General features: G+C 48.2%; 12 protein-coding genes across 12 annotated transcripts; 6 read left to right on the top strand and 6 right to left on the bottom strand.

Moving 5' to 3' along the window:
• Positions 1 to 102: 102 nt before the first annotated feature.
• On the top strand, positions 103 to 567 carry POJ06DRAFT_264574 (uncharacterized protein; the record flags this gene model as incomplete). Its single annotated transcript, XM_056189015.1, has 1 exon — positions 103 to 567. The coding sequence occupies one exon, from the start codon at positions 103 to 105 to the stop codon at positions 565 to 567; it is 465 nt and encodes a 154-aa protein (XP_056047194.1).
• A 762-nt stretch (positions 568 to 1,329) lies between these two features.
• POJ06DRAFT_242698 (ribosomal protein L32e) lies at positions 1,330 to 2,419 on the bottom strand. Its single transcript, XM_056186252.1, has 2 exons — positions 2,189 to 2,419; positions 1,330 to 2,049 (listed from the first exon to the last, which is right to left on the bottom strand). Exons 1-2 carry the CDS (start codon positions 2,323 to 2,325, stop codon positions 1,791 to 1,793), a joined length of 396 nt encoding a protein of 131 aa, XP_056047193.1. The 5' UTR covers positions 2,326 to 2,419; the 3' UTR covers positions 1,330 to 1,790.
• A 466-nt stretch (positions 2,420 to 2,885) lies between these two features.
• On the top strand, positions 2,886 to 5,164 carry POJ06DRAFT_6330 (uncharacterized protein). Its single transcript, XM_056191304.1, has one exon. It carries the CDS (start codon positions 2,994 to 2,996, stop codon positions 5,109 to 5,111), a length of 2,118 nt encoding a protein of 705 aa, XP_056047192.1. The 5' UTR covers positions 2,886 to 2,993; the 3' UTR covers positions 5,112 to 5,164.
• POJ06DRAFT_6336 (uncharacterized protein) lies at positions 4,970 to 6,265 on the bottom strand. Its single transcript, XM_056191306.1, has one exon. The coding sequence runs from the start codon at positions 6,219 to 6,221 to the stop codon at positions 5,217 to 5,219; it is 1,005 nt and encodes a 334-aa protein (XP_056047191.1). The 5' UTR covers positions 6,222 to 6,265; the 3' UTR covers positions 4,970 to 5,216.
• An 881-nt stretch (positions 6,266 to 7,146) lies between these two features.
• Positions 7,147 to 8,282, top strand: POJ06DRAFT_204521 (Alpha/Beta hydrolase protein). The gene is made up of 3 exons (XM_056185342.1): positions 7,147 to 7,298; positions 7,368 to 7,466; positions 7,545 to 8,282. The coding sequence occupies exons 1-3, from the start codon at positions 7,253 to 7,255 to the stop codon at positions 8,114 to 8,116; spliced, it is 717 nt and encodes a 238-aa protein (XP_056047190.1). The 5' UTR covers positions 7,147 to 7,252; the 3' UTR covers positions 8,117 to 8,282.
• A 1,184-nt stretch (positions 8,283 to 9,466) lies between these two features.
• On the bottom strand, positions 9,467 to 10,704 carry POJ06DRAFT_293545 (class I glutamine amidotransferase-like protein). The gene is made up of 2 exons (XM_056190441.1): positions 10,240 to 10,704; positions 9,467 to 10,185 (listed from the first exon to the last, which is right to left on the bottom strand). Exons 1-2 carry the CDS (start codon positions 10,508 to 10,510, stop codon positions 9,647 to 9,649), a joined length of 810 nt encoding a protein of 269 aa, XP_056047189.1. The 5' UTR covers positions 10,511 to 10,704; the 3' UTR covers positions 9,467 to 9,646.
• A 106-nt stretch (positions 10,705 to 10,810) lies between these two features.
• Positions 10,811 to 12,158, top strand: POJ06DRAFT_6299 (uncharacterized protein). The gene has a single exon (XM_056191302.1). The coding sequence runs from the start codon at positions 10,919 to 10,921 to the stop codon at positions 12,152 to 12,154; it is 1,236 nt and encodes a 411-aa protein (XP_056047188.1). The 5' UTR covers positions 10,811 to 10,918; the 3' UTR covers positions 12,155 to 12,158.
• A 318-nt stretch (positions 12,159 to 12,476) lies between these two features.
• On the bottom strand, positions 12,477 to 19,158 carry POJ06DRAFT_6297 (transcription factor/nuclear export subunit protein 2-domain-containing protein). The gene is made up of 3 exons (XM_056191299.1): positions 17,084 to 19,158; positions 16,098 to 17,035; positions 12,477 to 16,047 (listed from the first exon to the last, which is right to left on the bottom strand). The coding sequence occupies exons 1-3, from the start codon at positions 18,993 to 18,995 to the stop codon at positions 12,631 to 12,633; spliced, it is 6,267 nt and encodes a 2,088-aa protein (XP_056047187.1). The 5' UTR covers positions 18,996 to 19,158; the 3' UTR covers positions 12,477 to 12,630.
• Positions 19,159 to 19,479: 321 nt separating this feature from the next.
• POJ06DRAFT_242688 (uncharacterized protein) lies at positions 19,480 to 21,845 on the top strand. The gene is made up of 3 exons (XM_056186251.1): positions 19,480 to 19,815; positions 19,877 to 19,950; positions 20,004 to 21,845. Exons 1-3 carry the CDS (start codon positions 19,726 to 19,728, stop codon positions 21,826 to 21,828), a joined length of 1,989 nt encoding a protein of 662 aa, XP_056047186.1. The 5' UTR covers positions 19,480 to 19,725; the 3' UTR covers positions 21,829 to 21,845.
• POJ06DRAFT_242686 (uncharacterized protein) lies at positions 21,846 to 22,393 on the bottom strand. Its single transcript, XM_056186250.1, has one exon. It carries the CDS (start codon positions 22,239 to 22,241, stop codon positions 21,960 to 21,962), a length of 282 nt encoding a protein of 93 aa, XP_056047185.1. The 5' UTR covers positions 22,242 to 22,393; the 3' UTR covers positions 21,846 to 21,959.
• On the top strand, positions 22,394 to 23,519 carry POJ06DRAFT_272410 (uncharacterized protein). Its single transcript, XM_056189562.1, has 2 exons — positions 22,394 to 22,535; positions 22,581 to 23,519. The coding sequence occupies exons 1-2, from the start codon at positions 22,512 to 22,514 to the stop codon at positions 23,475 to 23,477; spliced, it is 921 nt and encodes a 306-aa protein (XP_056047184.1). The 5' UTR covers positions 22,394 to 22,511; the 3' UTR covers positions 23,478 to 23,519.
• POJ06DRAFT_242683 (S-adenosyl-L-methionine-dependent methyltransferase) lies at positions 23,520 to 24,677 on the bottom strand. Its single transcript, XM_056186249.1, has one exon. It carries the CDS (start codon positions 24,475 to 24,477, stop codon positions 23,614 to 23,616), a length of 864 nt encoding a protein of 287 aa, XP_056047183.1. The 5' UTR covers positions 24,478 to 24,677; the 3' UTR covers positions 23,520 to 23,613.
• Between the last annotated feature and the right edge of the window lie 3 nt (positions 24,678 to 24,680).

Below are 24,680 nucleotides of genomic sequence, written 5' to 3'. Positions count from 1 at the left end.
TCAATGTGATATATATCAGTACTATGGGCAGCATGTTGACCGACTGCGCTCAGCAATCAATCAACCAAAACTTCAAATTTCCAGCCGACTGACGTCTCCACTATGGCACTTCCAAGCGCTCTTCCTTCCCTCAGCGTCCGCGAGGCCATTACCGATGCACTCTACCGCTGCGTCATTGGACTGGACACCGCCGACGTCGCTCTCTTTGATTCAGCCTTCACTCAGGACGCTAGCTTCGATCTTAACGGTGATGTCATGGATGGCTTGAACGCTATTCACACTGGATGTTACGACTTTATTGCAACGCTAGACACCACCCACTTTATTACCAACGTTCGCGTGGACGTCAACGACGAGGAATCCAAGGCATCCATGACCGCCTCTGCACTAGCTCAGCATTACCGTCATAAACAAGGAAGAGAGCCTGGCGCTACACGTCTTATGACAGGCAGTTTGTACTTCCTTGACTGCGTTAAGGATGGTAAAGACGGACTGTGGAAGATCAAGCATTTCAAACTCGAGTCTATCTGGACTGAGGGTGACTGGGGGGTTATGACCGAGAAATGAGCTCCTTTTGATGCATGGTGGTGCATTTTTTCGTAGGTTGACGATACTATGAAAGGAGACTTGCACTGTCGCCAATTGAAGCATGTATTCTCAAGACACAATCGAGAGACCACTCGAGAGCATGTGAGGTAAAGCTAAGCTATACGCAGCGAAGTGCGGTACGAGGTCAATGGAAGCAAAATAGGAACTTGCGATTTGAGCATTAGCTGAGATAATCTCGCTGAACCATTACTAAGCCTATGTAGTAAGTCTCGCAAGCGTAGCTCTTCCGAGTCGGCTGACCGTTCCGCAATTAGGCTACAACGTGGATCATCATCTAAATTGCGTTGAACATATAATACTAGTCGATCTAGGGCCAATGAAGCGATTTCTAAGATTCAAGGTAGCTCACCCATGGCAAAGACAGATTGGTTATATATCTGTGCCCTGACTTCATGAAATCATACGATTCACGTCAAGGACCTTAGAGCAAATGACTCAGCGTTTAGAGTCCTGAACACCCGAATAATTGTGCCGGAAAACTCCTTCAATCTATAGGTTGTCTGTGGAGGTATGATTCAAATGAATAGCTGTGACAACTCGCCCATATAAATACATATTTTTTAAGGATATCAGGATGAATGTATCGGGGAAAAATTTAAAATGTTAAAGCAACAGTTTAGTAGGCCGTCAATTTTTCGTGACAGCAAATGGCGTTTACGACGGTTCTGCTGGTACTTCATGTAACCATCAGCCTTGGCCGTCTCTGACAGCTGCCTACCACACTGATCTATCGCCAGAGCACAGCTATTATGTAAGTCCTGCAAAATATGCACCAATGTACTATAAAGCACTTGCACCTTCCGGTGATGGCATACAGCAGAAGATAGCAGATGGGCAGGCAGAAATCTTACGCCAAACTTATACTCATCGCTAAATGACACTTCACCTGCTATCATAATGACCATTGTACATCATCATCAACCGCACAGACATGTGCTATCCGACCAACATCGCAGTTATACACCAAACGCGACAAATGTGACTGCCAGATGCTGAATCCAACGCTGTAGATGCGACCTCATAAGTGTTTATTTTGTGCCAATATAAGTACATGTAGACGTCTCCCATCGCTTGTGCTTTTATAATTAAACAATCCCATATTCGCAAACCGTAACACAAATGCCGACAAGTCTCTCTACCCTTTGTTTTTTTACACACATCCGTACTATCACCATGACTGTTTAACCCTCGAGTCTCAGCTTAGCCGTGGGGTTAGTGACCTTGACACCGAGCTGCTTAGCTTTCTCCAGAATGGTGATTCTCTTGCGGGAGGACACATTGTGGGCGATCTCAGCCGCGTAGGTCTTTGAGTGCATGAGCAAAAGCTCAACATCAGCAATGTTACGGACAACGAAAGCCTTATGACCAGAGGGCATCAAATGGCGAGTCTTCTTGTTGGATCCGTATCCAATCTTAGGCATGGCAGAGGTACCCTTAAACCTATTCAAATATTAGTATATTCTGTAAACCATATCAACAAGATTCAGCATATAATCACTCTCGCTGAATCCAATTTGCCTCCTCTCATTTGTTTAATTCGGAGGATCGCAAATCTCTTTTAGTATAACAAAATACTTACCGACGTCGGATACGGGAGTCAATACCCTTGGGTTTCCGCCACGACTCCTTGACGCCGATAACACGATCGGACTGCCATCTCTTAAACTTGGTGGTCTTCTTCTTGACGATCTTCGGGTGAGGAGCAGCTGGAGCCATTGTTGTTGATAATTGCCGTCGAAGGGTGCTGCTGAGATGATAGACGACACTGAAGATCTGTTGAGACAGCCTACAAGCTGTGGGTGATGTGTTAGACCTTGCCCAAGATCTGTGCGGCGTGACTGTGATTTTGATTGTGGGAGATGCTTAAATGCAGGTGTAGGGTTGAGCCCTAATTGTTTAGCCCTAACCCTGACTATTAGTGCTACAGTACTCTCCCGGAAGTTCCTCAAAAAACTCCAGTGGGGCAATCAGCAAAACCGAAGCAAAATCTTATTAAACAATTGATCTACCGATCCGGTGGTTTCATGCTCAGCATATCTAGTTTTCTAGCAAGGTGTATTCGACTTATACTGGAGTTACTATTGCGAAGTCTAAATCTCGTCACGATGACAGAAGAAACAAACTCAGCCGCCAAATCTTAATGGTGTAACCGCAGAAGCCGCGCAAGTCGTGCATTGACAGTCGCTGACGTCATCTTCGTGCTCCCCAGTTCTGGGGCATTCCCAGTGATTCCAGAAGTCCCCTGACCCAGCATCGCGCCCAGTTAAGGCTCCACGCTCTCAGCTCTCCCACAGCTCGATTCCTATAAGTACACCCTGATTGACTGCTTCCCTCACAATCAAGAACCGTCAATTATACCTTGATAATCATTCGCCTTCAGCGTCATGGAACGCGTATACTACGTCCAGAGTCCGGCTCAACGACAGTCACCGACAGCGGCGATTGCTGTTCATCGTGCCCACCTATCTCATTACATATCGCAGCTGTCTGCTCTTGAGCGAGAGCAGCAACGATTGGCACTTGAGCAGCAGCTTTTGGCTCGTCAACAGGCGCAGCTAGCCGCGAAGCGGGACCAGTTGACGTATCTGATTGCAGAGGAGCAGGATCTAGTCCTGCGTGCGATTCAACAGCAGCAACAGAAGCAGCGCGAAGAAGAGGAAGCTGCACTGGCCGCGGCTCTGGCGGAACGTGAGGCATTGGTCGCTAGACGACAGAGGTTGCGCTATGCAGTTTATCGAAAGCAACAAGAGGAAAAGGCTCTAGAGGATGCGGAGATCGAACGCGTGCTACAGCTTGTCCAGCAACAGGCTCAACGGTCGGAGACGACTTCCCCTAGGCAATCCGGTGCATTTGCACAAATAAAGCAACAACAGCAAGATCATGCTACGCCGTATTGGTCAGACTTGGAGCAAGAGGAGACAGGCGTGAGACCCGGATCGATCTCGGCATTTTTGAGACAACAGGGAATAAAACCGCACGGTCTTTACTCCCCTTATGCAACTCTGCACTCTAGCCGGAAGCGCGGATCAAGACGGGGTGGACAGCAATCGACAGCAGCACCAATTCCCAGGCTGCTGGCCCAAGAGCAAGCCAAGGCTACCAGTTCTAAGCTTGTTCCAGATGTTAACTACGCGTCCGCTCAAGGTTTCCTGTCTGCGCTCTTCGGTGGTCTTGAGCACACCCAGTCTGAGGCTCAAGAACGAGGACCGAAACCAACACAATCGGAGCTGGACAAATCACCTATGAACCAGTTTTCCGAAGATGAATTGGCAAGGATTTTGTTTGGCAGCGAAGAGTCGGCCGATATCCCCGCTTCAGTCCCTGAAGTTTACGAGCCACCTGCACGTCAGGAGTCGACGTCGCGTCCACCGTTTCACTACACACTTTCACGATCGTCTATTCCTCGCACTACTTCCCAGCAATCATTTGTGATATCGTCCGCTTTAGAAATTGTTGGCAATCAGATCGGGGCTCTTCGTGAGAGAGTTACGAAAGCAGCATCCCGCATTGATACTATTCCAACTGATCTCCCGGAGTCCAAGCGTCGTCAAGCGTTTCTTGATGTTCAGGTTGAACTCGAACGGTGTTACTCAGATCTCGATGACATCATTATTTCACCAGCAGAGGGCGAAGAAGACAACGATGAGACGAAAGAACAACGTCAGCAGCTACGCCTACAGAAGCATGCTGTTACCACACTTGCTGTTGATGCCGCAGATCGAATTGATAAGATTTTATCCCCTGCGAGCCCATCGGATTCAGAGACAGAAGAGGAGGAGTATGAAATTGTGCACACACTACCGGCCGGGATGGCTGGGGGGGATATTCCCATTGTTAAAGGAGCGAATATTCTAAAAGGGTCCGAGATTTCATCACCATTTAATCAAGCAGACCTTGGCACAAGCAGTTCATCATCGAGTGAGTCCACGTCAGTGTTTGGGTCTGAGATGCCAACTCCCGAGTCTCAAACAAAGAAGTCAGCGCCTGCTCCTGCAAAGATCAATGATGATGGTGAATTTTATATGTTGGAGAAGCCATCCGCAGAGGAATCGTCAGTCATACTCGAGGATGTGGTTGAGGAGAGAGACGAGACGTTGTATCAGGAAGAGATGAACCAAATCAAGGTGTATCTAACACCCGTTCCTAATGTGCCTGCAAACTCATTTGTTTCATCTACAGGGATGAGCACTCCGTCCACCCGCGACGAGGATGATTCTTCGGTGATTGTTACTGCGTCTACTCCGGTGATTCATGATGATGCTGCGGATGAGATTTTTGTACCAGAGAGCGGAGACAAGTCGGGCCAAGTCGTATTAGAGAAAAATACAGGTCAAGAGAAGGAGGAGTTTTTGGATTCCGAAGAGAAGGGTGAAGAAAAGATTAGCCTTAGTGCGAAGGATGGTCGAAAGTCCGTGGTGGATAAGGTGAAAAGCGAGGCACGGTCTAGGTCACCGAGTCCGTTACGACATGTTGTATTGGAAGATGTGCCAGACGATGAGTAACAGAAGTAAATGACGACCTCTTCTGTTGGGAATTGGCCAGTGCATTGTTGTTTACGTCAGTGCATTGTTTTTTACGTATATGGATTCCATTTAATTGTAACAATTCTACCATCGATTCTTCACCTTCTGAGCCTTCACATCCTGGACCCAGTTGGCCAAGAACCAACCACCTATCAGGCCCCCTAAATGACCGGCGTGATCAATGCCACCACGCTTCCCCATATACCCTCGCACTATTCCAAATACACTCCATGCAGCTGTACCAAAGGTTGCGGTTTCCATAGTCATTCTAATGAATGGCAGTCCCAGCATGCTGACCTCGAGGTCCGGTCGCATCGTACTGAGGAATGACAGCATACCCATACAAACCGCTGAGGCACCGAGTGTTGGCAGATGCGTCCGCTGAAGCAGTAAACTGCTTATCGGTCCGGTAGATCCGCAGACTGCGTAGAGTAAAAAGATGGCGTGGGGACCGTATACCATCTCAATGAATGATCCAAGGTTGTACATGGCGTACGCGTTCATGAAAATATGCATTCCGTCTCTATGTGAGAACGCAGACAGGAAAATACTGCTTGCCGGTGACGCTGGTGATGAAATCTGACGCGTTCTTGTCATGAGATCGAGCCGAAGGTACCCGTGTTGTACAAGGAACGGCGCAAGACCTGGAACAGTTCGCTTGAGGACGAAGAGAGCTACATTTGTAGCGGCCAGTGTTACAGTCACAGGAGATGGCGATGAGGCCATCAGATTTCGTAAGTATTCGTTCTTCCCCGCATAACTATGTCCCCATTCCGAGACGAAGAGGAAACCGGTGGACAATACTGCCGAGGCTGCCACAAATCGTACTATAAAGCCCGGATAGGAATAGAATGGGTTGCGGGTCTGAGAAACAAACGAATCTCTACGCGCGAGGTAATCCTTCGTGTAGTCGTACAGGTAGCTATCATCTGGGTTTGGCCCGTTGCTGGTGAAGAAATTGCGCCTGGGTGTATGCGAGAATGGCAAAGTACGGATATTCTGGCGCGTTATGGATCCCGGCAAACGGCGAAATAAGATCGAAGATGGTGACAGGCATGTTCCCTGACTAAGTCGCCATGACAGGACCATAATGCTCTGTTGCCTGCGAGCTCTCCGCGATGCCAGGAACGTCTTTAGTGTTTACACGGCACGTACGATTTCAGAATATAATGGGGAGGTTACTACTTTTTCATTCAATACGGATCAATGTAACTGGCCCGCACATTCGTAACCAAGATACTCACAGTTGTCCCACTAATTTAGTTATTTAGTTCTTACATCTTGAATAACTTAAGTCAATGAGAGAATTATCATTGAAGTTCGATCCGCGTAGGCAAGATTAAGTGTGACACAAGTATGCTACAATAACACAGGTCTGATGACCGCATGTTGTCGGGGTTATCATAACTGTCGTATACTGCAAAAATGACATGATATACAGTTGATGATTACCATTTCTCAAAATGGAACAAAATTGCTCTATCGTGGTCATTGCCCGCTCAAAGCCATATATAAAGCAGGAATCAAGTCCGTACTCCTACTGGTGCTACGCTACAAAATATACCGACCATCGTACCTCTTAGATACATTCAGATGTCGGATATTTCTTCAGTTAGTTGGGGGGCTGAGGACTTCTATCATTCGACCAAATAGCTAAAATTAGACTAGAGCTATCCTGAAATGCCGAGCTGTCCGAGATCAACAGCCTCTCTTTGAATATCAGCAGTACTTAAGAATACATCTAGCAGAAATAGTCCCTGACACACCCGCTTTGCTTCCGCTGTCCCGTTACATTTTCACAGAAGTAGTCCGTATCGCTTTCGTAGTGGCCCGTGCTACACAATAAATTGGGAATAGTGGAGAGTTTCGAATTGAATGGAAGCCATTACATATCGCAATAAATTTCCTCGAGCATTCGTCATTGTTGAGGATTTAGTGCCGCCGTGTGGGTGCTTTGATGCGGTTGCCAAGACTGTGGCAGGCTAGTGTAGAGCAGGAGCCAATTTTTTGACGTCAGGCAGACGATGATTTAAGGCAGCGATACGGATTCTCAGACAGATCCATCACACATATTCCATCTACCATTGAACCATTGCAAATTATCAAATCCAGGGCTAATAATGTCCTCCGAAGCTTGCGATACTATTCCTATTCCTCAATTTACTCGTAAGTTTACAAATTTATGTTTCCGTGATGTTGAAATTCGACCGCAGAACTAATTACCATGTCTACCAGCGGATTACACCGCTCAAGGTGAATACGAATTTGTGGACAATCGAAAAGTCTATGTTGTGGGAAACCCGAACGCTTCTTATGCTCTAGTCTGCATTTACGGTACAACTGCTTTGTTTATTTAATTTTGTGAAATTGAGGAGAATGGAGGAGAAGGGAGATAAGCTAACGCTTGACTAGATGTATTCGGTTTTCACAAAAACACATTCCAAGGTTGCGACTATCTTGCCACTGGCACCGAAGATGCTCCACTGGTTGTAATGCCTGACTTCTTCAACGGTGACGTTGTCCCTTTCGGCGACCCTGAAGCCAGAAAGGTATGGTCGGAGAAGAACGCGTACCAGAACCACGTTCCGTACCTGCAGACTGTTCTCAATTGGATCAAGGAAAGGTACCCATCAATTAAAGTTACGGGCCTTTATGGCTTCTGCTGGGGTGGAAAGTTCTCCATTGCATGTGCAAGGATGGATATGGTCAAGGCGGTCGCGTTGATCCATCCCTCCCGACTTGTCGAGTCCGATGCCGACGGCATTGAGGACGTTCCAGTTTTGATTATCGCATCTAAGAATGAGACAGTGGAGAGTCTCTCTGGATTGGTCTCAAAGTTGAAAAAAGTCGAGTATGTGCGTATGGATGATGTGTCCCACGGATGGTGCGCCGCTCGCGGCGATTGGGGCGATGCTTTGCAGAAGCAGAGAGCGGAGGAAGCGATGAGAAAGACCAATGAGTTCTTTCACAAAACGTTGCTTTGATTCCCCTTTTGCTCTGACATTCTTTTCTATCACTAATGTTACATGGTATTGGGTTGATCGTGACGTCATGACGAGGTTTGGTATTGATAACCAAAGATTTATAACCGGAATTGAAGTGTTTGTTCCATATTGAATCATTGAATTCTTGATTAGCATGATATTGCCCTTATTGTAATGTCCTCAGTTCCCCGTTATCTTGGGGATTAACACCACATAATGCGCGAGTTGAAGGCACAGGGGTCAAAACTGTCTACGAAATCCCTCAAATTCGCTTCGATCTCCTCATACAGATTATAAGTCTACGGTAGTTCTGTTGCTCGAATCAACTCGCGATTGGCACTGCGTTCGTCACCTAACATCCGTCCTGTGGGACGCTGGCAACGAGATCCCAGCAGGACCACACATCGCGACAGCTTAGCATCCTCCGTTCAAACGAAACCGTCGGCTGCGGAACCGTAGTCAGGTCGAGACAGCCAATTTGAATACGGCCACTCCAGAGCAATCATCAGGAGGGGGGATGGCTCGAAGCACAAATGCAGCGGCGCAGCTTAGACTCGCTCCGTTTGATAGTCCTTGCTCGGATCCAACTCGGCTAGCATCTTGGCGTTCCGTAAGGGAGCTGAGCGTGGGGTTTTCTGTGACGCTAACTGGATTAATGGGGACTAAGTAGACATTTCCAGCAGAGAATATATTCACGCTGTCTGTCTGAAATATTCGGGCGGCTGTCTTCTGATGATGACGCTCAATTCCGGTGGTATTTAGGCATTCATTTTCTCGAGTGCGCTGGCGGCCGATAAGGACCGCCGGTCTCTGCTACCACCGGGTTCATTGGCGTAGATCGGCTGTGCGGCAGTATTATGTTTTGCGACTCGGGTTCGTTGGTCGCTGGCGGCAAGACGAGAGATTTGAAGGTTTAGGGCGACTGGGCTGTATACATAGGCTCGAGTTGAGCCTGCTTAACCAAACTATTTCTTCGGTTATTTCTCGCTTACAGATTGAAATACATGTGAGGGGATAGTGAACTAAATTTATTCTATATAAGCCAGCATGTACATGTGAATAAAAAGAGAAGAAATTTTGTAACAGTGAAGATTTTTATAATTTCCGACGATTGCTTTCGACTATTTACCCATTAGACGATCACTCAAACGTGTTTAAATACTTGTCAAAATGGAGTATATGCAACTGCCGGGTTTCGCTAGTCGAGAAACTTTAACTCTAAGGTTTATGATACCAGATATGGCGGCTGGTTGCGGGTTGGGGTTTGACACAGGAGGGCGCCACACGGGGATTGATCAGGAGCCAATAAACCACTTTGTTGCTTGTTATATAATATGAGGCATACACATTGTCGTAAATCGTTTTTCTTCTTATCCCTGCTTCTCTACGTAAAACTTTCGTCATTGCCCAAGTTAGACTGAGGTGATTTGCTGTCTATTACACCATTCCAATGCTAATTCTAAACCGCACAACTCCATATATCAGATATGTACATGGTTAGTCCCAAATCAGCGAAGCAAATTTTGTACATTATACCATGCCATTCAAAAAACGCACAATGGCTTTACCAACGTCACCACCATGGTTCTTAACTGAGACTCTATTCAGTGCATCCTTGCCCTCAGCTTCGCTTATCTTTCCGCCTAGGATTTGTCTCTCGACTAAACTTCTCGCGACATCCTCATTAAATTCGGGATGTCCCTGAAGTGTCAATACTTTGCCTTTCTCGTAAAGGCCCTGGACAGGCGATCGCTCTGACGAGGCAAAGACATGCATTCCTGGAGGCGGCACAACCACATGATCTCGGTGCATCTGCTGTAGCCGCAGTTCTCCTTCCGCGCCAGCTTCGGGAAATAACTCCGCACCTTGCCCGGCCGCGTCTAGTGGCAACTTTGTAACACTGACCTCCCATCCTTCAGAATTCTCCTCCACAATGCCACCGAGAGCGCGAGCAATTACTTGATGACCAAAACAGATACCGACAAGGCGAGCACTTGAAGAGGCGTGAACGCGAATAATGTACTGCATGAGCTGTAGAATCCATGGATCGTTGTCGAACGCGTTTGCTCCTAAAATCGTTAGCCTAGGTCACACGTAGCGACAGTTACCAACTAATATCATACGTGATCCAGTCAGGAGGATACCGTCAAAGTCGTCCGGCTCTGGGTAGAATCCTTTAACAACATCAAATGTCACAATGTCGAGAGTAACTTTCTCAGCTCGTTCTTCAGCCTCAGTCGTACCGTTTGTGAATAGTCGTTTGAATAAGTCAGCAAACGTGCCACAAACAGTCACTAATTCGGGATCTGTCTCAAGTATTGCCAGCCGCAGCTTTTTGAATGAGGGTGGGACCGCACTGTAGAGCGGTGCTTGTGGCGAGATTGATGGAGGCATTTGGATTGAAGCTGCAATCGTATTAACTGATAAGCTGACCCTCTTGTCAGGCTTTGCCTGTTTCCAAGTACCACGTCACTAATTACCCGCGTTGGTAACTCAGTATTCCAGAATATGATACAGCTCAGGGGATTTGTACTGTGATAACCCTGTGTGCTATGCTTTGGCCTGGTTTCCTACCTATCAGCTTCGGGATAAGGCCAATGAACTTGACCAGATTAGAACGGCTTATTGACTCTGTGGGTTAGGGCTGGCTAGGCGTCACAACCATCGTCATAGTCGTTCCAACCACGAGATTGTAGGGAGTGGAAGCTATATGTGTGCTCACGCCCACTCTGATAATTCGAAATCAGAGTACATCGACTACGCTTTTGTACATTAATAAGAGCGAGAACATTGGGAATATCAATGATCCCTTTGGGTTGCCGCCAGATTCTCCGGCCGCGGTGTGGAGCGTCGGTACCAGGTGCTCATTCTCTGCTCTCGGCATCGCGATATCTAAGCAGCGGCCCGATCGTGAACCACGTCAAAATATACAGTAATAACATCTTACATAACGAGAATGCTGCTGCTACTGGCTCTTCGTCATCAAAGTTGGAGTCGCGGTATCCAAGTTTTTTGGGCGTACCGCCATCATATCCATCTCCCGACGACTCCATTTTGAAACGCCAACAACGCGTGTTGAGGAGTACGAAACGAGCAAGAGCGATTACGGTAGAGCTCTTAGGTACGAATTCTTCAGTCGATGACGGGAGCTATGCGAATGGATCTAAAAAGCCGCTAGCTCTCAGCGCAAAATTGGCCTCGGTTGCATTACTGTATGCTGGATTGGTCGGCGGAGCCGGCATCTTACTCTTGCATTTATTTCAAAAACAGGACGTTGCGGTAGATGGTGGAGGGGCAAGAAAACAGCATCACATATATCCCGTTTCAATTACCGTCATTTCGATATCAGCTGTACTATTTGCGGCTAAAGTGCTGATCCCTTCTCTCCGTCCTGCATTAGTCAAGTATGGCTACATCAACCTCCCAATCTTTGCCTTAGTTGGAGGTAAATCAACGCGTATATCACCGCATATGTCACTTATTGTGTCGCACTTTTCGCAGAGGAGTTTTGCTACCTTGCTGACTTCGACGTTGATGTTTGCATTGTTTGCCGGCGAAGCAGAATATCTCGTGAATCCGACGGCACTGACGTTGGCACTGATCAGCGGAGTTAGTGTATCCTGTTTCTCAGCGTGCTTTTTGCCACTGATGTTAGGCGGGAAAACCATGACGATTTTGTCGCCCGTATCAGGCTCGTACGCGTTGGCTTGTGCAGCTCTAGGATTTATTTCGACGTTTGAAGACGCCGGTGATATCCCGCGTGTCTTCTTTTACCTTTTGCTAGCCGGTTCGGCTTTTCGTGTGATTGCCAAATCCAAAGCTACAACCAGCAAGCGGCAGTGTTGTAGTGCGGCCTTTTTCCTTGGTGGCTTACTTGGTGGGCGCCTTGTAGGCATGACTCCAAATGCAATTCTATTTGTTACGGACCTTTGGAACGAAAGAAGCGGGACCGTTGAAATGGAGAGTTTGGGAGGGGAAAGATGGAAGATTAATAGACGTCAGTTTTGGGGAATGCATACCACTGACGGCGACTCCTGAGCTCGTCCATTACGCTAATCGTTCTCTTTCTGTTGGTGTTAGGATTATGGATACTTCCACTGGGGTTGCATTGGGATCACTTTGGTACGGTAGGTTGGCGCTTATGGCTTGTGCCGGTACTTCCCTTAATTTGTTAGACTTAGTAGTTGGTTGAGTGATTGACTGCATGTCGTCAGAACACTGACACTCGTAAAGTTTTGCAACTTATCGTGTTTTTCGTAAATTCTTCGCATTTTACACACAAACTAATAAGCGTCGCAGACTACTAGTATGCTTAGTCTTTAAAATACACATAAGTTACTGTACAATCACGAATACATTAATATTATCTAAACGTACACGAAAACAGAATTTGACTTTATAAACGAAGTAATTTGAGGAGCAATGACCGCTATGATACAGATGCAATATTTACTAATCTGCCGTACGTTAATAAACTTCCAGGAAATATCAAGAATTTCAAGATAGCTAACCATTTACTCGTCAGTCCGTCTACGTTTCTCATCAGACCATTTTTCGGAAGAATCATCCACCCTGTCGTGCTTGCGAGTTATGTCACGGTCGTGTCGGCTTTCTCGGTCACGCTGTCGCTCAGATGATTCTTTTGACTTATCACCTTCGGAAACTTCCTTCCCTCGCTTTTCGTCACGTTCCCTACGTCTTCGTTCACGGTCTTTGTCTCTCTCTTTGTCACGCTCTCGGTCTCTATCACGATGCCTGTCTCGGTCATGTGATTTCTCTTTGTCTCGTTCCTTGCGGTTTTTGTCCCGATATTTCTCCTTCTCTCTATCTTTGCTCTCTCCCTCACGTGAGCTATGGTACCTACTGCTTCTATGTTCGTGTCGATGCTCTCGCTCCGATCTCTCAGTTCGATGCTTATGGCGATGCGAAGCATCGTCGCTGCGCACAGATCGCTTGTCTTTGTCATCACCATCACGACCATTGTCTTTGTCTTTATCACGTCGTCGTTCATGTTCACTTTCACGATCCTTGTCACGATCCCGACCCTTTTCTCTATCTCTATCTCTGTCGCGATGCCGTTCTCGTTCGGTATACTTGTCAGCCGATTCTGAGGACGGGGCAGCTTGAGAAGATAATTCCATAGATGACGCAGATGGAGTTTCGTGGGGTCGAGAATGTTGTTCGCTAGACGGTGTGGGCGCATTAGACCCACGCGGAGTCGGCTCATGCAGAGGATTTAAAGACATAGGAGAAGCTGTTGCCTTTGATACCAGTTCAACTCCAGCCTGGCTACGAGGGGGCGAGGAGTGAGGAGTCAATGGCGTGCTGTCGGAGGCTGGAAGGGACTGTAGCCGTGAGGCAAAACCTGGCTCTCGTCGCTCAGATGTGACTGGTCGTTGAAGCCCCAATCCATCCTGTCCAAATTTTTGTGTAGATGACTGCGCAACATTCGGAGAACCTAGAGGTTGCCGATACTGCCGGGTTGACTGTGGTCGCTCACTTCGCTGTGGGAATCGATCCTGCTGGCCTGGAGTGACGTCGGATGTACTTGATGATGTTTGATTCATGGTTCCAGGAGGGACTCCGAGTCGCCCTTCACGGGAATTGCCGCGAGCCAAGCGCCCATCGCGTGAACCAGCATTGAGAATAGTATATTGGACCTGCTGTAGCCCCGGATTTGGCACATCAATCGGCCGTGATCCATTGAAAAATCGACCTTGGTCGCGAGACATTCTCATTTCCTGCGGTGGCGTATAATTCAGAGGCATCTGCTGCGGTGGCAGAGGTACGCGTGATTGCGTCGTCGGAATTGCGTTCGGTCCATGAGCTGGTGGGGAAATACCACGAGCGAGTCCTCTAATCTGATTTGGACCGGTTAGGACCGGCTGTTGGACCCCAGCCTGTGTCCGCACACCCCAGTCCTGCATACCACGTGAAGGCAATTCACGAGAAGAAGCATCTCCCCCGCTTAAAACGATATTATTGTTCTGATCGCGGTCGTGCATTGCTCGAGGTCCACGAGGAATACCAGATTCACGACCTTGAATGCTGAACTGACTCTGAGGTTGGATCATAGAGGGTGCATCTTGAGGCAGCGCTATTGGCCGTGATGGCTGTTCAACTGATTGTGCCACGTCTTCTGGAGGCGGTTGCGACGATGAAAGTGTACCAAGACGCGAGGCAAACGATGGCACGTTTTCTTGCGCTGGTACTTGACGCTCGCGCTGACGCTGATCATGATAGTCCTTGCTGGGCTCGCGAACCCGATTTCTATCTCTTTCCCTCTCACGATTACGATCTCGGTCGCGGTCGCGGTCACCACCACGTTCATTATCTCTGTCTTTATCCCTAGTACGATCCCGCCTCCAATCTTCACGTCTCGATCTATCGTCACGGTCTTGCTTATCGTCTTTAACTGACGCATACGACTCACCACCAACACTGTCACTCGGCTTAACATCCGATCCCAGTGCAATGCTACCTGACTCCTCCAGAGGAAAAGTTGGGACAAATGGCGTCGCCTCGGCTCTCAATGACCTCGACGATTCTTCTAGTGCTTCAGACCGATGATTTACAGCTGACGTGGCAAGATCCAGGGTGCTTTTATCTGCTGTGAACTCCTCGGAAGGAGGCGGCTTCCTCAAATTTGCAGCCACTGCGGGAGCTTCAGGAGCTTGGGCCTCCTTCGCATTCTTTTCAACTTCCTCCCGCGCCTTCCTTTCAGCTTCTTCCTTCGCCTTCGCTTCAGCTTCCTCCTTCGCCTTCTTCTCAGCTTCCTCTTTGGCCTTCTTCTCAGCCTGATCCTTGCGCTCCTCCTCGGTGAACCTAAACAGGCTAGAATCAACCCAATTTGTCGACTGCCTCTTCATAATACCGAACAACGTCGTTGCAGCTAGCTTCAAATCATCCCGTTCTTCTTGTTTCGACATCGTTTCAACTCTCTCCAAAATACTCCTTCCAAATTGAAGAACCTTTGGAAACACCCGCGACATATTTTTGAGAATAATGATCGCATTACGGCGGTGCATGTAATCCTGACTTTCCAGACACGCGATAAGAATTGCACGAAGCTTGTGATGCCATTTGTAAATAATCTTCCGAGTTTCCGAATAGGTGAGAAGGTGGTACTCTGTAGTTTCTTTGTCGAGATCCCCAGAAGCGTCCACATCATGGTGTTCATAGGACCGACTGAAACCGAGCAGGAACTTCACTTTTCCATCAACTTCGCGGCGACCAACGCAGTCGCGTTCGTATATTTTCTTATCTGCGTGCCAGCTAGCCAATTCGGCGAATATATCGTTCATAAATCGCCCCAAATTCTCTGCTTCTCCTGGCGTACATGACACAATAGTTGCGAAAATGCTTTCACTAAAGAGTCGATCTAGCAATGTAGAAGTCGAGAAATTATACGCGCTCATGGAGTGCATAATTTTGATGAACTTTGCACAAAATGTAGCATCAACAGGTGAGAACAATGCACGAGGAAGGATGCAAGTCGAGAGGAATACGTCACTAGCGGGCGGCAGATAGTCACGTATTAATATAGAACCATTATCTTCCATTGCATGTATTGATCTGAACCAGTGATCTTTTTCGATTCGAAGACGATGTCGGGTGTGTTCATAATGCACTAGTTGTTCGCTATATTCTTCATTCAGCTTGGTGACAATCTTGAGTAGCTCCTCCCGTTCCTGTTGGCGTTTGCGGAACCCTTGAGATGACTTGTCGGATTTGTCGGCATCTATCTGCCGGATCGCCTCTCGAAGACGTCCTTGTTCGCTCTTGTAGCGCTCACCAGGAATTTGGATATCGTACAGAGAAAGCTGCCAAAAGGTGACGAAGAGCCCCTTAGTGATATATTTCCACGGTCGCGAAATTGTCTGAGGATTAAGATTTTCCATAATGTCCTCCAATAAGGGATTCCAAATTTCCTACGACAGTTGGTACTAACTAACGTCAATTTTACGAAAAGTCAACTCACCTCATTTTGTTGGTCTTCTGCCTCCAAGACCTGTTCAGCCCCAATGTCCGTAATCACCTTAATATTTGATTCGTTCTGAGAGTCATCGGCATCCGGCTTTCCATCACTATCCTCAATCTCGCCACTGGATCCTTCGTTGACTTCCATATCGTTACCATCCAAAATCGTACAAACAACCTTACCATCGTCCGCGTCGACCATGTCAACATCCGGAATTGCGTTGACAGCTTCTTCTACGTTCGTAGCTATACCCACGGTCTCTTCCTTTATTCTCAGTTCTTCCTTCTGCCGCTCACGTCGGGCAATTCGCTCCTTCCACTTCATGTCATCATACTCCCTAATCTCCATTCCTAGTTTCTCACGCCACATCGAAAACGCAACAACTGGATCAATACCAAAATTATTACAAAGAGTTGGAATATCAAGCATAAGATCTTCAAAATTTGCCTTGGATGTCACACCATCTTCTGTACCATCAAAAAGCAAAAATGTATTCAATAGCTCAATATACTGACTCAGAATAATAGCCAAGTCATCATACCGCGCACCCAAAATTTTTGTATGAGCGTGGTATTCCGGTATCGTGAAAATGGCTGTTTTGTACTGTTGCGCCAGCAGGATGAATAACTCTGACACAAGATTCAAATTCATCAGACTTGAGAGAAGGCGCGTACCGGTCTTTCGCGAAATATGCCGTTTGTCTCCGAGAGAGACCAATACTTCAGATCGTATCCTGCGGCCGCCACTGAGTCCGTCCAGCTGAGTGTCAGTGAGATTGGTCATGGGCACTATCCCGGCCATCTGTTGGACCAGTTCCTGTAACAGTAAGATGTCTGATGAATTGGATTTATGTAGTTGGCGTTGTAGGTACTGTAGAAGTGGCGTGGGATTCATCATGGCGTATTCTTTGCATAACTTGGCTGTGAATGAAGCGAGTGCTAGATTTGTGAGCAAAGTTGATTTCAGCATATATAGAATAAACTTACATTGTAACCACTGGCGTTCCGTCACACCATCCACCTGGACTGTGCCTCTACCAGACGTAAGATGCATCATAATGACAAACGGCAGTGCGTCCCATCCAATAGCTGTGAAATATCGTGCAGCCTCAACAACGAGCCCACTCAAATTGTCATAGCTTTCAACCTGGCTAACCAGCACCATCAACGACGTAATCGGATTTGCTATTGACACTCGTGCAAGCTGTCGCATCATCTCGCGCGTATTGGTCTTCGATAATCGTTTCAAAATGTTCTTGGTCTCCTTCTCGGCCTTGGAAGCCGCTACGCGCAGTTCGGGCAGATTTTTGAGGAGGACTGTATACCATTCGCCGTAGACCGAATATCGTACTGGATACTCATAATGTAACAGCAATCCAGCTACTTCGTGCATAACACCGGGATTCGGATCGAACAGAGAAATTGCCGGGAGTAAGTATGTGCGAAAATATTGCAGCCAAAAGTCAGCGTCGAATTTTGGTTCCACATCCGGTAAATCCTTCGTCTTCTCATACTCGTTCAAAAAATGATTAACGATGCGGCATAATTTTGTGAAAAGAATGGAGTCTCGGCTGATGTAGGATCCTGAGTACTTAACAAGCAAATCCGAATAATAGACGAGATCGTCGACAGTCTCGATCTGCTTGATTCCGACGGACCATGAATCGTAGAAAAATCGATACGTTGTGTCAGCTCTTTCAGATCGCTTTAACGGACTCAATACGCGTCTAGTTGAAGCTGGCTTGGGCGAGACAAGCGAAAGCTGGCGGGCATGCTCAGCCGGCAATTTCTTCACATTATCTGTAGAACTAATCACAGGCTTAAATGTTCGAATAGATTCATAAAAAGGAGTGATTATGTGGGAAATGATGATATTCATCACGTCTGCAACGTCGGGGAATGCTGCCGCGAGGAATGGGAACTTTGACAAGATGAACAAAGCCGGCCATATAGCACCAACAGCCAACAGTGATGATACCAGCTGAGCTTTCTGAACAGGAAGATCGTTCGTTTTCTCCTGTCTCTCTTCTTTTTCGGGTACCGGCTTGTCGCGATTGCGATCGTTCGCAGGAGTTGTATCGTCTGCTAATGGCGCCGCAAGTGCCAACGCAGATGCTGTCGCCATGTATGCTGTCTCCTCCAGATTCTTTTTCCATCTCTCTTTTTCGGCCAACATATCCTCGTCTGGCGGTGCAACATGGGGGTAGATATCTGCCAAGCAAATAAATCCTTCTTTGACCAACACTGCAATCAGCATGATTAGATTATCTGGGACAGGCTCGCTAGCTGTCACGTAAGACTGCAATTTAAATCCAAGTAGGGATGCTGCCAGTGCGTTTCCACCGACGTTGATCTCCTCTATACTGTTCGCGATTGCGGGTGTGCGTGGCCACCATGGCGAACTTTTCAACAATGCGAGGAAAAAAGGACAATTGGCAACCATATTCACTGCGAAGACGTCGAGAAATATGTCTAGGGCTCGATTTGGATCGAGATCAAAGTACCCGATTATCGAGACAATATTGCGAGAAGTGCTGTTGACCAAAGACATGCTGTGTGGAACGTATGACGCGCTGTGTACTTCCACCACTAGCTTTGCGTATCCTTCCGATGCTTCTCGGAGAAGGTTAAAACGCTTCTGCTTGTATAGTACAGAAGTATTTGCACGAATAACAAGGCGACCGAACATCTGATTCTCGAGGCCGGCTGCTACAAGGACTTGCGGTTCCAGCCGCAATTTAAACAATGACTTATCGACCCTTATACCTCTTAGAATTGTGCCGAGTGCAGACGAGAACTCAAATCCCGATAGAACGTCGACGAGATGCGAATCAAGCTCGGCGGAGGTTGCACCCTCGATACTTAAGATCTTGTTGAGAATTGTGAGCGTACTGTCCATTTTTGTTCTCTCCACGATCGCAGAGAGCACGGTTTCGTACAGAAATATCGACAACGTTGATGAGTCAGGCGCTGCTATCAGTGTTCTTACCAGATCGAGACTGTGCCCATGTGTTAGCAGACAACAGTCAACATAGCACCCGTAGCACTCACATTTGATCTACGTCGCCATCCAACCTGCCAGCAAGTTCGTCACTGAAAACAGTCCAGTTCTCGCTCATCAATCTTACACTCTCCATCGAATCATTGATTTCTTTTGTCTCTGCGGGCACCGGCGTATCAAGTCGGGTAGCTGGCGGCGAGACGCTACTGGATACTGGCGTCTCCATGCTCGCACGTGTGCGAGCAATTGCAGACACGTCGTCCAATCCGCGCTTGCGCTTCAGCGACACTATATCAGCCATTGAACACGCAAGGAGGAATCGCAAATGCGATTATTGTCGGTGGTCGACTGACTCCCAAATTGGCGGTTAAGTTGCAGACCTGGACAAGCATCGTGGACTGATCAAAATTTAGTGGCACGTGATCTAACTTTGTACAATATGTAAGGTGTTGGTGCCCTGAGCCGCACTGAGCAACAGCCAGTCCCCGCTGTGTGGGTAACCAATAAATTGAGCAGCGACTTCTAGGGAACAAAAATTGAAAGAGCAATATATGAATGCTGGGGCCTATATATTGCGTATGCTTGGTCTTGACATCTCTACCTCGGATTCTACGAAACGAGCGCGAACATGGAGATGTTTGTGTTCCCTGCGAATGACGATGGATATCGAAAGCGAAAGAAATCATTCAAGGCATGCGAGCAATGTAAAAAGGGTCGCGTACGTCGTGTTCTGTTTATCAATTCGATTTTAGGGCTGTAGTGTTTACGATTGAATGTAGCGGCGGTGTCAGGCGTCGTCCAAAGTTTCCAATGGCCAATGTGCAAAATGTCATCGCGACAACCTTCCGTGCAGGTAACTAACTACCAATCGCACTTGAATAATAGTTCCATAGTTAACAGAAATAGTCTCATGACAGAGCCAGCGGCAACGAGTCCCGATGCTGCATCCACAGCAAGTAACAGCACCTCGATGCCCTCACTAACCCCTCCAAATATACCTGCATCAGCACCGTCGCCCGGGATAATTCCGCATTCGATTTCCAGTGCCATGTCGGATTTGCCAATAACGACAGTAATTACAGCCAGTTCTTCGCTATCCACACCACCAATCTTGTCACTACAATCTCAACCGCAGCAGTCTCCGTCAGGTCTCCCCCAACTTCCTCCAGTGTCTATGGCGACCAGCACAAGAACAAGTATAAGCGCGGTGATGAATCCGTCGGACGCAGAGATTAAGCCACCAGCAGAAGCGGTTCCTGCAGACCCAGAAACCACGTCTGCACTCCAACGCCGGTTCATTTCTAATCTCGATCCAACTTCTGATCTCGTCATGTCTGGTGATCCTGACAACGACCGTGTAGGGATTTTTGTATCCGAGCGGGGTCTGCAAAATAGTACTAGGAGACATATTGTTGTGCCACCGGCGTTGAATTCACAGTTGTTGACGTACTTGAATACATTACGTGCGTTCGAGTTTCCAGGTGAGACAGAGCGTGCAGGGTTGCTGGATATTTACTTTAAATATATCAACAGTGCGTTGCCCATTGTGGACCGTCAGTTGTTTATGAATCAGTATGCTAAGGGTGAGCATTCGACTACGCTGCTACATGCAATAATCCTTGCTGCGTGCCGTCATTTTGAGGCAGGTGCGTTTCTTCAGGGCCTTAAACCGCGGACATTTGCAGCAACAACACACCGCAAAGTTCAGGCGCTTCTATACGCTGAGTTGGAGCAGGATCCGTTGACTTTGGTCCGCATATATGCATTATTGTCTATGCACTCAGAAGGGCCTGAAGGGCTCGATCAAGGAGCAAAGGATCTGGCAATCGCATTCCACTACGCGCACACACTTGGACTCCATCTTCGACGTGAAGTGGCAGGCTCCTCGTCCGCAGACGTCACGCTGGTGCCAAAGTTGTGGCAGAGTCTGTGGTGTCTGGACCGCATGTCGACGTGTGTGAATGGTCGGCCGATGAACTCGCATCCTCGTGATGTGGGACTGGAGGCGGCCGACAAGTCTGTCGAAGTCTGCGCCGTTCTTGCACGGCTGACAGATGCGTGCCGAGAAATCGATTGGATGATTGATTTGTATCGACCAAATGGACCTCAAATCTTTCCTGATATCGTGCTGTCGAGTTTTAGGCAGGATGATCCCCTGCCGCGATTAGTTCATTGCGTGTCAGTCATCCTATCTTACAAGCGTGTGTACAGCCTAACAGGCGCGTCACCGGAGACAGTGATTCAGGCACTTCTATCGGCCGCACTGGAAATTTTATCGATCCTAGAGACCTCTAGGGACATCACCCCCCTCCCGGTCATCCCCTACTCGGCTTCGCTGACATTGACAGTGTTTTTGCGACTGTACCCTGCACATGAAGCGCGGACTGGTTGGCGACGAAGTTGTCAGCTCCTAGATACGTTAGGGAGGTATTGGTGGATTGCTGATGCCATGTCGAGTATGGGCCGCACCGTTTTCCGCAAGCTCGAAGACGATTACAAGGCGATATCTGACCAGCTGGATCTGGAGAACCGGATTTCGGATATCTTCTCGGGCGATGGAATGACATCGAGTAGTGTACTGGACCAAGCATCACTGTTTGGTGAATTGGATAAAGATGTCGTGGATTATTGGTTTCCCAACATGGGATTGTTTGAGCAATTTTATGGATCGGCGATAAACGAGGTCACGGAGCCTGTGCAGGGTTATCAGGTGCAGGGAATGCGGATGTAAGATATCGGTTTTGGATGTGTATTATCTTTGATTAAATGGAGTTGAACGGTATTTCGAGTCTGATGTGTGCACAATTTGTTTAGAAACATTTCCAAAAGCTCCAAGAAAAATGGCCTCTTCCTGACGAATGCTTAGTTTCGAGCCAATTCATTGACACGATGATCAATTCTGACAATGACGCTTTCAACAAATCGCTCAGCCTCGTCGACCGACATTTCGAGGTAGACCCCGAGTCCGACGTCCACGTAGATGTTCGCACCTGGCGCGACTTTCGCCTGTGCCCAATATTCCTTGATACCGTCTTGAATCGGAGCTAGGATTTTCGTTGGCTTGTCGGCGCTAGTTGACCGATGCAGTTTTGTGGTTGAGATATAGCGTGCCAGAGCGTCGCTATGGACGTTAGAGCTGGTCATGAACTGCCCGTCAAATAGAACATATGAGAGGCATACTATTCTGAACCCATCCGGCGTATCTCGTCTACGTATCGAGGGCGAGCAGCAGCAATTGCCAGCGAGGAGGAAAATGGTGGCCAAGACTGTGATGTGGTCATGATGTGCATACAGCTTTACTACAAAAAGTAGGATGAAAACGTCTGCGGCTATCAAGCAAGACCTGAAACTCCCAACCGCTGTCGTCATCGCCTTCGCAAGCTCGTGCTCGAGTCTACTGTCTCCGAATTGACAATGGAAGAATCTGATCTACAAAAAGTATGTTGGTTATTATTATTGAGAATTTTTATCTAACAATGGAAGGCGCATCGTGAAGCCTCAGAAGCCGATAAGGCGATCCTGTCCGGTCGTCCGAAAGATGCCGTTACATTATACACGTCCGCAGCATCCCACTTTTCATCCGCAAGCTCTTCGACGCAGGACCCCGAGGCTCTCAAAATGCTCGAGATACTACACACAAAGTACGCGACGCTGGCGAGTCAGCTGCAGACAAATCTGACGAATAACCCGGCAATGTTCAAGACTCAGCGGTCACCACAGGCGTCGGTGCAGGCGTCTTCAAGTTCGCTTGCAAACACGCTGGCATCTGCGCGCGGAATCCCCGTCAATGAGATCGACGGGCATTACGTGAATATCAAAAGGCGCGGATCAGCGCCGGTGGAGGAGGACCCGTTCATGAAGTACAATGCGCTGTTGGAGACAGGGCTGAACAAGTTGCAGCAGTCGTTGACCAAAACGGTCGCAGCATTTCACAAAATCAGGCGGCAGAGCCAGGGGTTCAAGCAAGGTGAAGAATCTTACAACAATTCGTTTGATTCGTATTATGTCGTACCGGACGAGAGCCGGCGGTTTGATAGCGAAGAAGGGGCCGGAACATTGGTGGCAGAGGTTGCGAGCAGTCTGGCAGCGTGTGAGAGCACGATGAAACGGCAAAAGGACGTCATAAGGACGAGTCTGGGGAAGCTCAGGCAGGAGGTCAAGACGAGGGAGAGCAGGCGAGTGCGGGAGCTCGAGAGCGAGATCGAGCGGCTCGTAGCCGAGAACGAGAAACTCAAGATATCGAATGGCAGACTGCGCAGTCGGTGGGAGGGACTTAAAGAGAGCGCTCGAAAACGGCGGGACACGAGTACCGTCGGGCAGACAGGAACAATTGCAGAGGAAGAGGAGCCCGATGAAGAGGATACGAAGCGATCTACATGAATAATGTACAATTCAGGGCAATGGAAAATGGCGTTCCGGTTTAGGTCTGTTGTAACGATATATTAAGTTGTACCCGATACTCTACAAAAGAACAAACAAACCCAAAACGCCTTGATCAATATACTATTTACACGACTCAGTCCATTTTCTTCGCCACTACATACCAGATCTCGCCGGCCGGCTTGCGTTTTTGGTCCAGATATGCGCCTAGTTGAGCCATATATGGTTTTGAATCATAGCCCTTTGTCTCGCAAAATCGCCTGGTTATCTTCTCGACACCCTCCATCGTGCATGACAACATGAGACCACCGATCCTGCTCTGTTCGGGGTCCTCAGGCCAGTCGCCGTACGCAAACGGATACATTTTCTCATGAGTGACAGTCAGACCGGCCGCGCGACAGTAGTCGCCCAGCTTGGAGGCCACAACAATGGAGATGTTTGCCTGGCCGAGAGATGTGTCGACGAGCTCACGGAGAAGACTAGTGTCGTCATCACCAACCAGCAGCGGCGGTGCGGTAGTCTCGATCATGTGGATTTCGCCAGTATTGGGTTTGACGAGCCGCTTGAGCTCCAAGATGTATCGTAGCCAGTTTGTGATGCCGAGGAAAAGGAATCGCGAGTGGATGATGTCGTACGTACTGTCCGCAAATGGCATCGGATGGTCATTTGCGTCGGCGACCACAAAGTCGACGTTGGCAGGCTTGAACTTAGCCGGAACGTCGAAAATGTCGAATCCGGTTACGGTCGACTCCGGCAGCGCGAAGCCAATCTCGCTCGCCCAAGTGCCGGAACCGGAGCCGCAATCAAGAATTTTGAGTCTGGTATGTATGTCGAAGTGGCCGATGGCGGGCAGAAAGCGGCCACCGAGGATCTGGCTGACAACAGAGTGCTGGAACTCGAGACGCTCGATCTCGTCAGGAGTGGGAAGTATCGGATACGGCGACCGCAAGGCGAGCTCAGTGACGAGCGACGCGTCGTCGGCGGCATCTTCCAGCGTCATTGACAGTGTTTCTTTGCACGGGCTTCCTGCGCAAGCAAGGAAGTCAGGCTCCTCTGTCAGTCGCGACAAGTCGCGCACATGAGGGCGGACTCTTCCTTGCTGATATACGCAGTACGCGATGCGGCCATGTAGGTGTGGCGCATGCCGCCACAGAGGAAGTTCCGTTAAGCGAAGTGCGTGTGGCGCACCTCGGCTAGCGAACG

This window comes from Lipomyces tetrasporus, assembly GCF_029532465.1.
Source record: "Lipomyces tetrasporus strain NRRL Y-64009 chromosome Unknown POJ06scaffold_1, whole genome shotgun sequence".
In the NCBI taxonomy this organism is placed as follows: Eukaryota; Fungi; Ascomycota; class Lipomycetes; order Lipomycetales; family Lipomycetaceae; genus Lipomyces; species Lipomyces tetrasporus.
Note: the sequence above shows the minus strand (reverse complement) of the source record. Positions and strands in the feature narration are given on the sequence as shown.

What these genes read in the sequence shown, in the direction of transcription:
- POJ06DRAFT_204521 (XM_056185342.1), top strand. Translation starts at nt 7,253, where the DNA reads ATGTCCTCCGAAGCTTGCGATACTATTCCTATTCCTCAATTTACTC. An exon ending in TCCTATTCCTCAATTTACTC is followed by an intron (nt 7,299 to 7,367) that starts GTAAGTTTACAA and finishes CATGTCTACCAG; the next exon opens with CGGATTACACCGCTCAAGGT. An exon ending in TGCTCTAGTCTGCATTTACG is followed by an intron (nt 7,467 to 7,544) that starts GTACAACTGCTT and finishes ACGCTTGACTAG; the next exon opens with ATGTATTCGGTTTTCACAAA.
- POJ06DRAFT_6336 (XM_056191306.1), bottom strand. Translation starts at nt 6,221, where the DNA reads ATGGTCCTGTCATGGCGACTTAGTCAGGGAACATGCCTGTCACCATCT.
- POJ06DRAFT_242698 (XM_056186252.1), bottom strand. Translation starts at nt 2,325, where the DNA reads ATGGCTCCAGCTGCTCCTCACCCGAAGATCGTCAAGAAGAAGACCACC. An exon ending in GACTCCCGTATCCGACGTCG is followed by an intron (nt 2,050 to 2,188) that starts GTAAGTATTTTG and finishes ATATTTGAATAG; the next exon opens with GTTTAAGGGTACCTCTGCCA.
- POJ06DRAFT_242683 (XM_056186249.1), bottom strand. Translation starts at nt 24,477, where the DNA reads ATGACGCTGGAAGATGCCGCCGACGACGCGTCGCTCGTCACTGAGCTC.
- POJ06DRAFT_242686 (XM_056186250.1), bottom strand. Translation starts at nt 22,241, where the DNA reads ATGACCAGCTCTAACGTCCATAGCGACGCTCTGGCACGCTATATCTCA.
- POJ06DRAFT_272410 (XM_056189562.1), top strand. Translation starts at nt 22,512, where the DNA reads ATGGAAGAATCTGATCTACAAAAA. An exon ending in AAGAATCTGATCTACAAAAA is followed by an intron (nt 22,536 to 22,580) that starts GTATGTTGGTTA and finishes TAACAATGGAAG; the next exon opens with GCGCATCGTGAAGCCTCAGA.
- POJ06DRAFT_6297 (XM_056191299.1), bottom strand. Translation starts at nt 18,995, where the DNA reads ATGGACAGTACGCTCACAATTCTCAACAAGATCTTAAGTATCGAGGGT. An exon ending in GGAACGCCAGTGGTTACAAT is followed by an intron (nt 17,036 to 17,083) that starts GTAAGTTTATTC and finishes TCACAAATCTAG; the next exon opens with CACTCGCTTCATTCACAGCC. An exon ending in CAGAAGACCAACAAAATGAG is followed by an intron (nt 16,048 to 16,097) that starts GTGAGTTGACTT and finishes CAACTGTCGTAG; the next exon opens with GAAATTTGGAATCCCTTATT.
- POJ06DRAFT_6330 (XM_056191304.1), top strand. Translation starts at nt 2,994, where the DNA reads ATGGAACGCGTATACTACGTCCAGAGTCCGGCTCAACGACAGTCACCG.
- POJ06DRAFT_6299 (XM_056191302.1), top strand. Translation starts at nt 10,919, where the DNA reads ATGATCCCTTTGGGTTGCCGCCAGATTCTCCGGCCGCGGTGTGGAGCG.
- POJ06DRAFT_293545 (XM_056190441.1), bottom strand. Translation starts at nt 10,510, where the DNA reads ATGCCTCCATCAATCTCGCCACAAGCACCGCTCTACAGTGCGGTCCCA. An exon ending in TATCCTCCTGACTGGATCAC is followed by an intron (nt 10,186 to 10,239) that starts GTATGATATTAG and finishes TAACGATTTTAG; the next exon opens with GAGCAAACGCGTTCGACAAC.
- POJ06DRAFT_242688 (XM_056186251.1), top strand. Translation starts at nt 19,726, where the DNA reads ATGGAGATGTTTGTGTTCCCTGCGAATGACGATGGATATCGAAAGCGA. An exon ending in AGCAATGTAAAAAGGGTCGC is followed by an intron (nt 19,816 to 19,876) that starts GTACGTCGTGTT and finishes GATTGAATGTAG; the next exon opens with CGGCGGTGTCAGGCGTCGTC. An exon ending in CGCGACAACCTTCCGTGCAG is followed by an intron (nt 19,951 to 20,003) that starts GTAACTAACTAC and finishes TAACAGAAATAG; the next exon opens with TCTCATGACAGAGCCAGCGG.